Here is a 13809-nt window from a genome sequence, read left to right as displayed (position 1 = left end):
TACTGTATTATTTGTTCCCCTTTCCATGTGATATATAATACAGCACTTACCCTGCTTTCTTCTAGGCTATCAAATGGACCTGGTGGATCATCCAGACAAAGAAATTCTCTTACTGCAAGGCTTTTCAAAGGAAAAAAAAATAAGCTGGGGTACAAATAACCTTACAAAAGACAGCAAAAGCCAGTTACTTTGAAGCTATACAGTGTTTTAAGAAAGTTGGTTTTGAGTATATACCAAAAGCAGTAAGCTGGTTTACGTGTTTTTACACAACCAGCCAAATATAAATATAAAATCTATAGAAGATACTAAGATTTTAAAGCAGTTTTTTACAAGATACTAAGATTTTAAAGCAGTTTTCTACAATCTTATGAACATAAATAGAGATTATAAATTCATGCTACATAAAAACTGCAGGACATAAAATATAAGCCACAATAATGGTATAGGAGACCAACTTAAATGATGAATAGAAATAGTATTACTTCTAAAAAATATTAATTTACGCTAGTCTAAAAATGTCATCTTGTTATGAATAAATACAATTTCTAATTTATACTTTGTTTCATTGTCAGGAGATGCTTCTAAAGTAACTGAAAAGTATTTACTGAAACAAGTTAAAGATTTTTCTTACAATCATGTTTATTACAGTAATTTACTTATTTTTCCTAAAGAGTTTAAGGGAAAAAAAATACTGAACTTATTTCTGAATTATCATAAATTTCAAAATAATGAAATACAGTTGACCCTTCATTCACACAGGGGTTAGGGGTGCTAACCCCTTGTGCGGCTGAAAATCTGCATATAACTTTTAACTCTCAATAAACTTTACTAATAGCCTACTGTTGACTGGAAGCCTTATCTGTAATATTAATGGTCAATTAACACATATACTATACCTTATATACTGCATTTTTTCAATAAAGCTAGAGAAATGTTATAAAGAAAATCATAAGGAAAATACATATATAGTACTATGCTGTAAAAAATCTTTGTATAAGAGGATCCATGCAGTTCAAACCTGTATTATTCAAGGGGCAACTGTAATAGGGTGTTGTTGTATTCACAATTACCAGAAACAGGTTAAAAGGTAAAAAAACTTAACTTCCTTGTTTAAAAAAATACCTTTCTAAAAGGAATTTTGGACTGAGAGGGAACTTTGTGTGCATGTTAAAACAAACATATGAAGACTTAAAATTTTTAGGTATAAAAGGATAAAAATATTATTTTTTGATGTACTGCATAAAGGAGATGTCAACCTATGCTGAGAAGGCAACGGCATGTTGGGGTCCATATTGGGTCAGACGGGTTGATGACAGGGGATGGTCATGAAGAGACAAAAGAAATATATGATGAAATCTTTCAAAAAGTAAAAATAATATGAATCAATATAGAGAAGTGGTATTAAGAAATTAATCCAGATGATCATAAAGAAAAAAGAGCGATTTGTGGACTATAAAATCTTGACAATACAGGTAATAAAGAAAACAGATTCAGGGAAACTGAGAAAACACCTGAATATTCATAATCATGAAATAATAGAAAGGACCTTAAATGTGATCTAGCTGCTTTTTAAAAAACGTGATCCATAGTATGCTTTTTATCCTTTTCATGTGTTCAGCCAAGACTATACCTAAACACCCCCAGGAATAGGGAATGTTCCACCTCTTAGAATAAACCATCCTACACTTGAAAAATACTGAAAACTAGGGAATTATTTTTCACTGTGCTGGGATTTTTCTCCCTGCAGCATTTACTCATCAATCTTAGTTCGGCTTTTGAGCCATTCAGGGCAAATCTGTCTTCTTTCACATGATACCCTAAAAGTATATTGAAAATGTATTTCCCCAAAGCAATACTAATACACTAGTATGTTCTTTTCTTCTATACTGTAACAAAATTTATTGAGTACTTAATATGGTCTATGCCCATATGGTCTGTGCACATGCGGAGCCAACATTCCCCCCGCAGTTTTACTGAGGTATAACTGACAATTAAAAATTGTATATATTTAAGGTGTACAAATTGATTTAAGTATACATTGTGAAATGTGAACTACAACTAAGCTAATTAGCATATCACCCCACAGTTATCACTTCTAATATATTTTAACTTAAATTCAATTAGCCAACATATATTGGTCTTAGATGTAGTGTCAACAATTTATCAGTTGCATCCATTGCTCATCACATCACGTGCCCTCCTTAATGCCCATCACCCAATAACCCTATCCCCCACTCATTTTCCCTCCAGCAACCCTGAGCTTGTTTCCTAAAGTTAAGAGTCTCATGGTTTTCCTCCCTCTTGATCTCTTCCCTCCCAGTTTTCCCTCCCTTCTCCTATGATCCTCTGGGCTGTTTCCTATATTCTACATACAAGTGAAACTATGTAATTGTCTCTTTCTCATTTACTTATTTCACTCAGCATAATACCCTCTAGTTCCATCCAATGCAAATGGTAAGCATCCTTTCTGATGGCTGAGTAATATTCCATCGTCTATATATACCACATCTTCTTTATCCATTCATCTGTTGATGGGTATCTTGGCTCTTTCCACGGTTTGGCTATTGTGGACATTGCTACTATGAACATGGGGTGCAGGTGCCCCTTTGGACCACTACCTTTGTATCTTTGGGGAAAATATCTAGTAGTGTAGTTGCTGGGTTGCAGGGTAGCTCTATGCTTAACTTCTTGAGGAATCTCCAGTTTTTCAGAGTGGTTGCACCAGCTTGCATTTCCATCAGTAGTGTAAGAGGATTCCCGTTTCTCCACATCCTGTTTGTTGTTTCCTGTCTTGTTAATTTTAGCCATTCTGACTGTTGTGAGGCGGTATCTTATTGTGGTTTTGATTTGTATTTCCCGGATACCAAGAGATGTGGAGCATTTTTTCATGTGTCTCTTGGCCATTTGTACGTCTTCTTTGGAGAAATGTCTGTTCATATCTTCTGTCCATTTCTTGATTGGATTGGTTTTGGGGTGAATTTGGTAAGTTCTTTATAGATCTTGGATACTAGCCTTTTATCTGATATGTCATTTGCAAATATCTTCTATTCTGTAAGTTGCCTTTTAGTTTTGCTGTTTCCTTTGTTGTGCAGAAGCTTTCTATCTTGATGAAGTCCCAATAGTTCATTTTTGCTTGTTTCGCTTGCCTTTGGAGATGTGTCTAGCAAGAAGTTGCTGCAGCCGAGGTTGAAGAGGTTGCTGCCTGTGTTCTCCTCTAGGATTTCGATGTATTCCTGTCTCACGTTTAGGTCTTCCATCCATTTTGGGTTTATCTTTGTGTATGGTGTGAGGAAATGGTTCAGTTTCATTCTTCTATATAGGGCTATCCAATTTTCCCAACACCATTTACTGAAGAAACTGTCCTTTTTCCTTTAGGTATTTATTACTATTTTGTTGAAGATTAGTTGACCACAGAGTTGAGGGTCCATTTCTGGGTTCTCTATTGATTTGTGTGTGTTTTGGTGCTAGTATCACACTGTCTTGATGACTATAGCTTTGTAATATACCTTAAATTGTGACAATTCTGGCATTGTGATGCCACCAGCTTTGGTTTTCTTTTTCAATATTCCTTTGGCTATTCAGGGTCTTTTGTGGTTCCATACAAATTTTAGGATTATGTATTCCAGCTCTGTGAAAGATGTAGATGGCATTTTGATAGGGATTGCATTGAATGTGTAGTTTGCTCTAGGTAGCATAGACATTTTAATTATATTTTTTCTTTAATCCATGAGCATGGAATGTTTTCCCATTTCTGTGTCTTCCTCACTTTTTTAATAAATGTTTTATTTATTCTCTTAAGTATCTTATGGTTTTTGGTGCAATTCTTTTTTTAAATTTTCTCCCACTCTTTTTTTTTAAATTTTTATTTATTTATGATAGTCATACAGAGAGAGAGAGAGAGAGGCAGAGACACAGGCAGAGGGAGAAGCAGGCTCCATGCACCGGGAGCCCGATGTGGGATTCGATCCCGGGTCTCCAGGATCGCGCCCTGGGCCAAAGGCAGGCGCTCAACCGCTGCGCCACCCAGGGATCCCCTGGTGCAATTCTAAGTGGGTTCGATTCCTTAATTTCTCTTTGTCTCATTGCTAGTGTATAGAAATGCAACTGATTTCTGTGCATTGTTTTTATACTCTGCCATGTTGCTGAACTCCTGTATGAGTTCTAGCAATTCTGGGGTGGAATCTTTTGGGCTTTCCACATAAAGTTATCATGTCATCTGTAGAGTAAGAGTTTGACTTCTTTGCCAATTTATCGTTATTTCTTTTTGTTGTCTGATTGCTGAGGCTTGAACATTTCTAATATTTTTAAAGTATACTGCACACACAGGGCTGTCATATGTCCTATTTTAATTTTCATAATAATCATGTGAGTTGAAGACAGGCATTACATTTCCATTTTACAAATGATACCAAAGTTTAGAGAGTTAAAATGACACATACAATGTTGTAAGTGGTAGAGCAAGACCTTAATTCTGTCTTCTGAGTGAAAATATGTCTTTTTCTACCTTTAAATTCTTTTCTCTTATATTTTTGTTCATTTGGATCCTTTCCCCTAGCCACCATCACTTCCCTTTGACCACATCCAACTTGTCTCTATCCTTTAACTAAGGCCTCTAGAATACTGCAGTTGGTCTAAGAGCACAGTGAAGAATAGGGCCACCACACATTCTTTTGGTTTAGATATTATACTTCTATCCATTCATTATTAGAGAACCAACTATTAGGCAAAAATAAGTCAAGGGAAATAAACTGTCCTTGGAATCGAGAGGTCAGAAGTCTGGATGAAACCCTGAGGAAAAGCCTTTAAGATCGATAAGGAAGATGTACAGAAATTTATAGAAGGGTCTTTTTTTCTTTGTAATGCTTTCAGTGTATGATTACCCGATGTGAGACATTGTTTTCTTACAGGTTTATACCCTGATTTCCTCATCCTTTAGTAACATTTTTACATTCACAAATTAATTATTGAAATGCTGCTGCAAGCAAAGAAAAAGTAGGTAAGGGAATATATATATCTCTTTTTATACCTGTTTTAGAATTGAAATTTATCCCAAGATCAACAGTGATATTGACAATGTAACGATCTGTAGGAATCTTTTTTGGAGTGGCTATTCTATTTCATTCTCCTTCCCTAAATATCTTTATGATCTATATTACCTCCCCATGACTTATTTATTTTATAACTGGAAGTTTGTAGCTCTTAATGCCCTCCACCTAAAATATAGCATAGGGAATATAGTCAGTAACACTGCAATAACTTTGTAGTAACAAACGGTAACTAGATTTTTTGTGGGAATCATTTCATATTGTATAAATACTGAATCACTATGATGTACGCTTGAAACTACTGGGATGTTATATATTAATGTATATCTCAGTAAAAAGAGAAAAATCTTTATGATCTATATAGCTGTCTAGCGCTCTGCTCAAATAAAATCCAATCCAATGGATTCCCCAGAGTTTTTTCCAATATAGTTCAAGGTCATATTCCATGCCCTACCTAATTTGTAACATAAGAATGAAATTTAAAACTAGCCATACAACTGATTTATAAGATACTTTTTCAGTGGTTCACTACATTTCTTTGGTTTCAACAGGACTCAGGTGGCAGAGGAAGAGAGTTCATATGCTCAAACTCTATTCCATAGGACAGGGACACACAAGAATCTATGGGAGATGGTAGTGTTTGAGAAAACAATTTCTTTTTCAGACATTCTGGTATTTTTTTTTTTTTTTTCCTAGAAAAGAAAACTCTTACTCTTGCTTGAGAATCACTGACTAGAGAACTTTATTTAGATTTGATAAATATATTTGACTGCCTATGTGTGACATGGTTCTGCTCAGTGATTTCCTACATATTATCAATGTATAATTTATAAACAAATCAAGTGAATTCAAATAAAGTATAAATACCAAAGAGTCTATATTATTAAATGGTCTATAAGTTCAATAGAAGTCAATTTTTAAGAAACAGGTCTTATTCTTTTTTCCTCCTTGTTCACTGACAGGTTCAATCAGCCCCCCTAGTCTCTCTGTCATATTCAATCTTTAATACTTTTGTCTCTCATTTGGCTATGATAATAAAGGTAAGAAAAGCATTGGGATAAAAGAGAAACCTAATTCCAACAATCTGGAATTTAAAGGTAAAGAAAGACTTTGTATCTTTGTATTCCCTTTATTACCTAGAGTAGTTTTTTAGTGTGTTTTGGAAAACTCTATTTTAAAATTGAGATTAGTTGTTGACTTAGCTTGCCCAAAGATAAAGGAGATCACAGATAGTATTCCTCAGTATTTTTTTATTATCAGAGCAACTATAACTTTATCTCTTCCTGATTCTCTGAAAAAGTTTTCTTTCAGAGTTTTACTGTATTTTCAAACTTCTTAAAAAACTGTTTCATCTGGTGAACTTTCATCTTCCATTTACTATATTTTACTTTTTTTCTTTCATAGGTACTTATTTGTTTACATTTCTCATTTTTTTTAAAACTCGTAATTTAATAGGGTTTTTATATATGTTTGTCATCTTGAAATGTATGTTTTAATAGGAAAAACCCTTAAAACTAATGCTTACAATTCATTAAAAGGTCAATCAAGAACTAAGTAAAAAAGTGTACTAAAAATACTAGATACCAATTCTGTTAAGATCAAATTAAGCACAAAAAGGTTACTGCATGAAAATATTCCTCAAGGATTTCAGATAGAAATGTTATGTCAGTTAATATTTCCCTTCACTATTTTCTATAAGGTAAAAGAAAATAGCAGAAAATTTACATTAAACACAACTTGGAGCATAAGGACTCAGGGATCATGACTGGGGACAGTGAGGGTCACACTGGAGATGGGTTGGCTGGTTGTGAGACTGAAGGGCTCACACGGAGATTCCTGTGGTGGAATATGGGGGTAGTGGGGGCCCAGTTTAGACCTTGACTATCTCTTGCCTAATAACTAGCCCACTTATGTTCCTATGTTCAATTTCTTTCAAATCCAAAGTACTTAAAAACCAAACGTTTTATGTCAAACCAGGCTTAAAATCCATCTACACCACCTCCAGCAAGAGAGAACAAAGCCAAGATCTTTCTGTTGGCTTAAAACACCTGCCTACATTCCAGTTTTAATGGTCTTTCCTAACTGACACTTCAAAAACAGTACATCTTCATGTCTATTTCATGGCTCTATACCTTTACTTATGCTTGCTGCTATTATCTTGGCTAATTCATATTTTTATGAATTTTTATCTGGCTAATTCTTTTATCTGGCTAATTCATATTTATTCTTCATGACTTAGCTCATCTACTATCTCCTCATGAGGTTTTCTGACTAGAGCTCCTTAATTTTTAAAGAGAGAGAGAGTGTATGTGCATGTGTGTGCGAGGTAGCAGGTATGTGAGCGAGCAGGTGCATGAATGGGTGTGTGAACCAGTGGGAAGGGGCACAGGGAGAATCTCAAGTGTTCCACACTCAGTGCAGAGCCCCACGTGGGACTTGATCTCACAATCCTGAGATCATGACCTGAGCCAAAATCAAGAGTTGATCTCTTAACTGAGACACCTAGGCATCTCTAGGTTCAATATCCTTTTATTTTTTAAAAGATTTTATTTATTTATTCACGAGAAACACAAAGAGAGAGGCAGAGACATAGGCAGAGGGAGAAGCGATGTGGGACTCGATCCCGGATCCTGGGATGATGCCCTGAGCCAGAGGCAGATGCTCAGCCGCTGAGCCACCGAGGCATCCCTAGGTTCAATATTCTTATACATATTACCATACTACCTTGAGGAGATCCCTGTCACAGGACTTATTACACTGTATTATTAGTATTGTCTGTTTACCAAACCAAGTATTATTTATCAATATCAAGTATTGTCTGCTTCACTAAACGGCAGATGTTGTTTCTGAACTGTACAGACTATTCAAACCAATTAACACATTACAGAAAAAGTATTCCACAAATAATGATCTTATTAGAAAAAAAATTAATGCAACTGTTAAGAGCAAATTTCTATATAATGTTGTAAATAAACACTATCCTACAATTCTCAAATTTGGGATGGATTTTAGGTTTTAACAGATACTTCTAACTTTTACAAGAAGGTAAACTTTGGATAGCAATAAGTAAGACCGAAAGTCTTAAGAGTTAAAAGGTCAAAATCTGGTCATTTCTGATGGTGTGACTTTAAGAATCTTGAGGAAGAAAGAAAAGGATCAGATATGAGAAATTTAGAGTTGAAAGGAAGTTTTAGAGACTACTTAGCCCATTTAACTCATTTTCCAACTGAAGACATTGATTTAAATCAGGTAAGTCTATAATTATTTCACTACTAAGCCCAAGAAACCAAATTTTGTATAAGGTCTCTGAGACCCAGTTTCATTAGGTAAGAGTTTTAGATACATCCAAATACAAAATATTACATTTCATTTCATTTTAAAAACCTGTTCATAATTGGATATCTACCAAACTAACAGTGGTGAAAATCACTTCACCTACCTCAGCAATAATGTTGGTTCTCAGGAGCTGGCATTATATAAACATCTGCATATAGAACTGAATTCTTTAATTTTATAAAAATACCAAGACTAACCCATCTTCTCTTGATAGTATCTTTATATATAAAATCAACTTATATACATTAAAAAAATTTCCTAGGAGAACATAGTTAAGGTTGAAAACGCATAAAAAACAGTTTAAATAAGTATTCTTGTTCAAGAATTATGGAATTACTGGAATTTTACAACTAGAAGAGACTTAAGAAGTCATCTAATCCAATATGTCTTATTTAATAATTTCCCCTTCAATACCACTGATGGTTATCTAGCCTTTTCAAAAACTTAAGGTAAAGAGAAACTTACTTTCTCAAAAGGCAGAGTATTTTTATATTAGATAGCCTGAAATGATACGTACCTCTTTCTTACCTGAACTGATAGGGCCTTCTCATTTCTCACTATTACTCCTAGTTTTTACATGTTAGTCTTACTATTAAAAATGAGGTTCTTAGATCAGCAGTATGAGCATCACCTAGAAACCTTTAAAAATTCAGAATCTTCACTCCAGATCTGCTGATTCAGGGCTTGCACTCTAACAATACATACTACAATTGGAGAAGCACTGTTTTTTTTTTTTTTTTGAGAAGCACTGTTTTAAAGCTAAGTACCATTTGATTAATCTTTCAAATATGTGAAGACAGCATTTTATCCTCTAAGTACTTTTGCATTTTAAAGAGTAAATATTATCATTTTTTTCCAATTGCTTCTTCATGTAAACACGTATTTTTAAAATTTTTTTAATTTTAATTTTTTAAAAATATTTATTTATTCATGAGACACACACAGAGAGAAGCAGAGACACAGGCAGAGGGAGAAGCAGGCTCCACGCAGGGAGACCAGTGTGGGACTCGATCCCTAAGACTCCAGCATCATGCCTTGAGCCGGAAGGCAAATACTTAACTGCTGAGCCACCCAGGCGACTCTATTTTTTTTTTTTAATATGAACTGCTGTTAATGCAAATCCATCCTGAACTTTTTTTCAAACACATATAGAATATAAAACTTGAATTTTGGCACTAAAGTTCTTATAGATGGATAGTAATAGGAAAAAAGTTATATAATTTAACCCCTCTACTTTCAAGAATTAAAAAGGAGAAAAAAATTTGGTAAATCATATATTTGTGTAGTGCTTCTGAAAATAGAGAATAGCGAAATATTTGCTGTGCTGATTAAATGATGCAACAATTTCAAAATATCATAAGATAGTATAAATCAATAAACTGTATTTATAATTTATATGTAAATCATAAAATTTATTAACTGTAACTATATAGTAAGTATAACCAAATTGTGCAATGTAAGACTTTTCCCTTCTGTCCATCTTTAGATATCCTTTACCTTGACAAACAGCCACATGCTGCTGGCACAGGACCTATGCCTTCTTATTTGTGCATTTCAATATAATACTCCTTCTCATTTGTAAGGTCCTTCACTTTCTCCTTCTTGGTCCAAATATCGTTAGTTCTTTAAAATCCAGCTCAAATGTCACCCTCTAGGAAGCCTCTTCCAATTCTCCTAGTCAAAAGTTCTCTCCCTCTTCCTCCTCTGAAAAAGACCTAGCTCTACTCATGATAGGTTTTCTTTGGGTGACTCTTCCTCCTATTCCATTTTTTTGAATAAAGGATCAGTACGTAATGCACCTTTCTGTATTATACTATCTTATATATATTAAGACCTAAATATTTATGGAACAGACAAAATAATAAATCCTCTGACTTATTGAAATCTTAAAAATATTGACTTTTCAATTTGTTTATTTATTCTGTATTTTCTAAATGCTTCTGAAAATAATATCTTAAAACTTTCAGACCAATACTCCTCAGTATTCTTTCAGTTCTTACTTTCTTCTACTTCTGCTTTGTTACAGTTAGAGAGATTATAATATTAAAAGCTGCCAATTGTGTAATGGCAAGCTCTTAGCCAACATGAATGTTAAGAAGTAACTATGTTGTGAAGTGTTAAGGATAGTAAAAGAGGAAAGTGAAAGGATTATAATTATAAATCTATAACAAATTAATATCAAATAGTTACTTAGCCATGTAAAGATAGTAATTTTTCTTTGTTGTCATTACCCATAATCTTAACTTAGCCTTCAAAGTTCTAAAATCCTACTTCCTACTTCCAGTATTGCTTGATCACTGAGAAAAGGACCAATCTTTCCCTTCTCTGAGTTCCCGCTACATTTACAATCTTTATCATACCAAGTAGCATTTCATAAACTCCCTTATTTTGTTCATATGAAAGCCTAATTTGATTGGAATTTAAACTATAAAGGAAGGGATAGGATGGTGAGGGTTGTGTCAAGGACATCTCCCAGGTTCTTGGTAAATGATGCTGCTAAACATTAGGAAAAGTCTACAGAGTAGCTTTTACCTGGGTTTGATGTCAGTTTGAGATATCTGAAGGAGATATCAAGGAGGCAATTGCATATATGACTATGGAATTGAGAGAAGGGGTCTGGCTTATAGTTCCTTTCATAGAGGAAAATGAGGGGGGATGGGCAGAGAACTCAAGTAGCAGCCATCAAGCTTGGGCAACACACATTAAGAAAAAAGGTGTATATGTATAGCATGTGTGTTATATATAACATGAGGTAATATACACATTAAAAAAAGACTGAGAAAAAAGGGGAGAAAAAATAAGACAAGTTGGTTGCTTTGTTTTCCATCCTTATGTGAAAAACTACTAAACACAGTTATAGATACAAGTAGTTATGCAACATGCTATTGCTGCCTTGTAAATGTTCTCTACTTATATCAAAATAGTTCTAATTCACCTGATAAAATAAATTCTAAAATAAGATACCTGGCTGATATTAAATCATAACGCAATCTTCTTATATTTTCAGAAGCAGAATAACATACAGATCCTTTCTCCTGCTCTTTAATGCTTTTTATTTTCACACTTTACCCTCTATATAAATTAACCCAACCTCACATTTTTGCATTACTTTGGAGAAATATAAGAATATTACCTTCAAAATTATACAGGGTTATATTAATAAAAAAATCTAATATGTGGGCCACTTTGTTTAAAATGATTGTTAAAATACTAAATACTAAAATCAAGTTTACAGTTGGGTGGTTTGAGTATATGGTACACTGAATTTTTAACCTAAAAAATTTTTTTAAAGACTTTTTTTATTGCGGGGGGCGGGGGGAGAAGGAGGAAAAGGGAGAGTTACAAGCAGACTCCCTGCTGAGCAGGGAGACAACACGGGGCTTGATCCTAAGATCTGGAGATCATGACCTGAGCTAAAGGCAGATGCTTAACCAACTGAGCCACCCATGTGCCCCTAAAATTTCTTTTACATAGCAAAATTTTTATCTTTGCTCACTTTTAAAAAAAAGTTAATACAAATCAAATGCTGAGTAAAATTCTTATTGATAAAAAGCAAGGAAATTCTAAGTAGTGCATCAGGACAAGAAATTATATTCCTACCCTATGTTTTTGTGCTTGAATAACTTTGGCCCTGTATTTGTTTTTTAAACAAGTTGTTTCAGTTTATTACATACCAGTTAGCAATGTCCTTGTGAGCCACTAAATTTTGAAGAAATGCTTGTAATCCTAGTTGTCTATCTTCTAAAAAGTCAGCATTGTAATTATCTTTGAACCAGCGTTTTGGTGGAAGTGCCAATCGAAAGCCTGGAAACATCTCTTTTAACTGAAAAAGAAGAAAAAAGAAAATATAATGTTCAACTATAGTATATCAATCCTATAAAAAATATCCTGTTAACTACATGAACTTGTTGATGAAATAAGCTTAAAATAAAATAATTAAATTCAGCTAAGCTTTTTATACCTTGATTGTTTTACTTGTTGGTTTTTACCAGTTGTATATACATAGGAGTTACAGCTGCTACACATCCCTGTCAACACTTGGCATTGTCCATTCTTTTAATGTTAGCCATTCTGGTGGGTATGTAGTAGTATTTCACTGTGGCTTTAATATGCATTTCTCCATCAACAAATAATGTTAACTATTCTTTCGTGGGCTTTTTTGGATCTGCATATCTTTGGTGAATTATCTATTCAAATCTTCTAACCCCTCCACTTAAAAAAAAATTGGGTTATTTATCTTTTTATTATTAAGTTGCAAGAGTTCTTTAATATATTCTGGATATAAGTCCTTTGCCAGTTATTCATATGACAAATATTTTCTCTCAGACTGTGGCCTGATGTTTACACACATTTTTTTTTTATTCTTGCAAAGTAAAAGCAGGTCATGGGTAGAGTTCTTTCTGGTACCTAGAACACTGACATAGATACTTATTAATTTTAAATGCCCAATTTGGAATATCAAGGAGATATTTACTAATTTAGATTAAATTCCTACTAATATCTTTCTTTAAAAGCTTAAGAGTTATCTAAATATCAGCTTGCCTAATATAAATATTATAGCAATATAAAGATGAATCTGGAGAGATGAATATAAAGATGAATCTAAACATTAAAATAATAGTTGAGCCCTGAAAAGAAATATAGCAAGTCATAAAGGATTAAAAAAGTCATAAACTGTTAGAAATTAGTCTTTATGAACAATTATTTTAACAATTTCATAAACAAATTAAGAATTCCACTTAAGTATCTGGTAACTTCAGGAATTATTTTGATCTTATTTAATTATTAAAAGAAATCAATAGAAGTACAGAATTATAGGTTTTTAATTCATCAATGTCATAATAAGAACTTAGGAACAGTAAATAAAGTTCAACATAATGGTGAAAATATGTTACCAACAATACTTTTAAATATTTGGCACACTACTAAAAGTCATCTTGATAATACCTATATAGAAGATAAAATAGCTTAGCATTTTATATTTTACCTTTCACTAAAATTGAGGTTTTCAGAATGGCAAAAACTTGTTGGCAGCCAGGCAACTGCAAAATCATATAAATGGGGTTTCCTACCACTAAAAATTATAAGAATATACTAACTTTAGAGTTTTGAGGGTAAAGGTGGAAGATGGGAGAGAACAGGACCAGTAAAGTTTCCTCTACTAAACACCTGTAAAAATTAGGGAGTGATTTTTCATCTAAGGTCATCTTAGCTTCTCAGAAATATCATAAACCACTTGTTTTTTTTTGAGAAATGCTCCTGGTTTCTAAAATACCACTACCCTTACCTGCCTCAATTGATTTCCCTCTAGCTCTGTGGACACATCTCAGCTCTTTCTCTATTACATTCTTAGTGCAATTTACTCAATCAATTCTCTAGTGGAAATTTAGGTTGGTTCTAATTTTTAACTATTAAAAACAGATTAAAA

General features: G+C 33.5%; 1 protein-coding gene across 6 annotated transcripts in view; it reads right to left on the bottom strand.

The window, feature by feature from the left end:
• The window catches only part of SNX16 (sorting nexin 16), a 39245-nt gene that overhangs the window by 13897 nt on the left and 11539 nt on the right, over positions 1 to 13809 (bottom strand). For all 6 annotated transcript variants that reach the window (XM_077876433.1, XM_077876435.1, XM_077876432.1 and 3 more), the window contains 2 exons: positions 12056 to 12204; positions 51 to 120 (listed from right to left, as the gene is read on the bottom strand). In XM_077876433.1, the coding sequence (XP_077732559.1) occupies positions 51 to 120; positions 12056 to 12204 (219 nt within the window). The remainder of the gene's footprint in view (positions 1 to 50; positions 121 to 12055; positions 12205 to 13809) is intronic.

Source organism: Canis aureus, chromosome 28 (genome assembly GCF_053574225.1).
Source record: "Canis aureus isolate CA01 chromosome 28, VMU_Caureus_v.1.0, whole genome shotgun sequence".
Taxonomy (NCBI): domain Eukaryota; kingdom Metazoa; phylum Chordata; class Mammalia; order Carnivora; family Canidae; genus Canis; species Canis aureus.
This window is presented reverse-complemented; position numbering and strand designations above follow the sequence as displayed.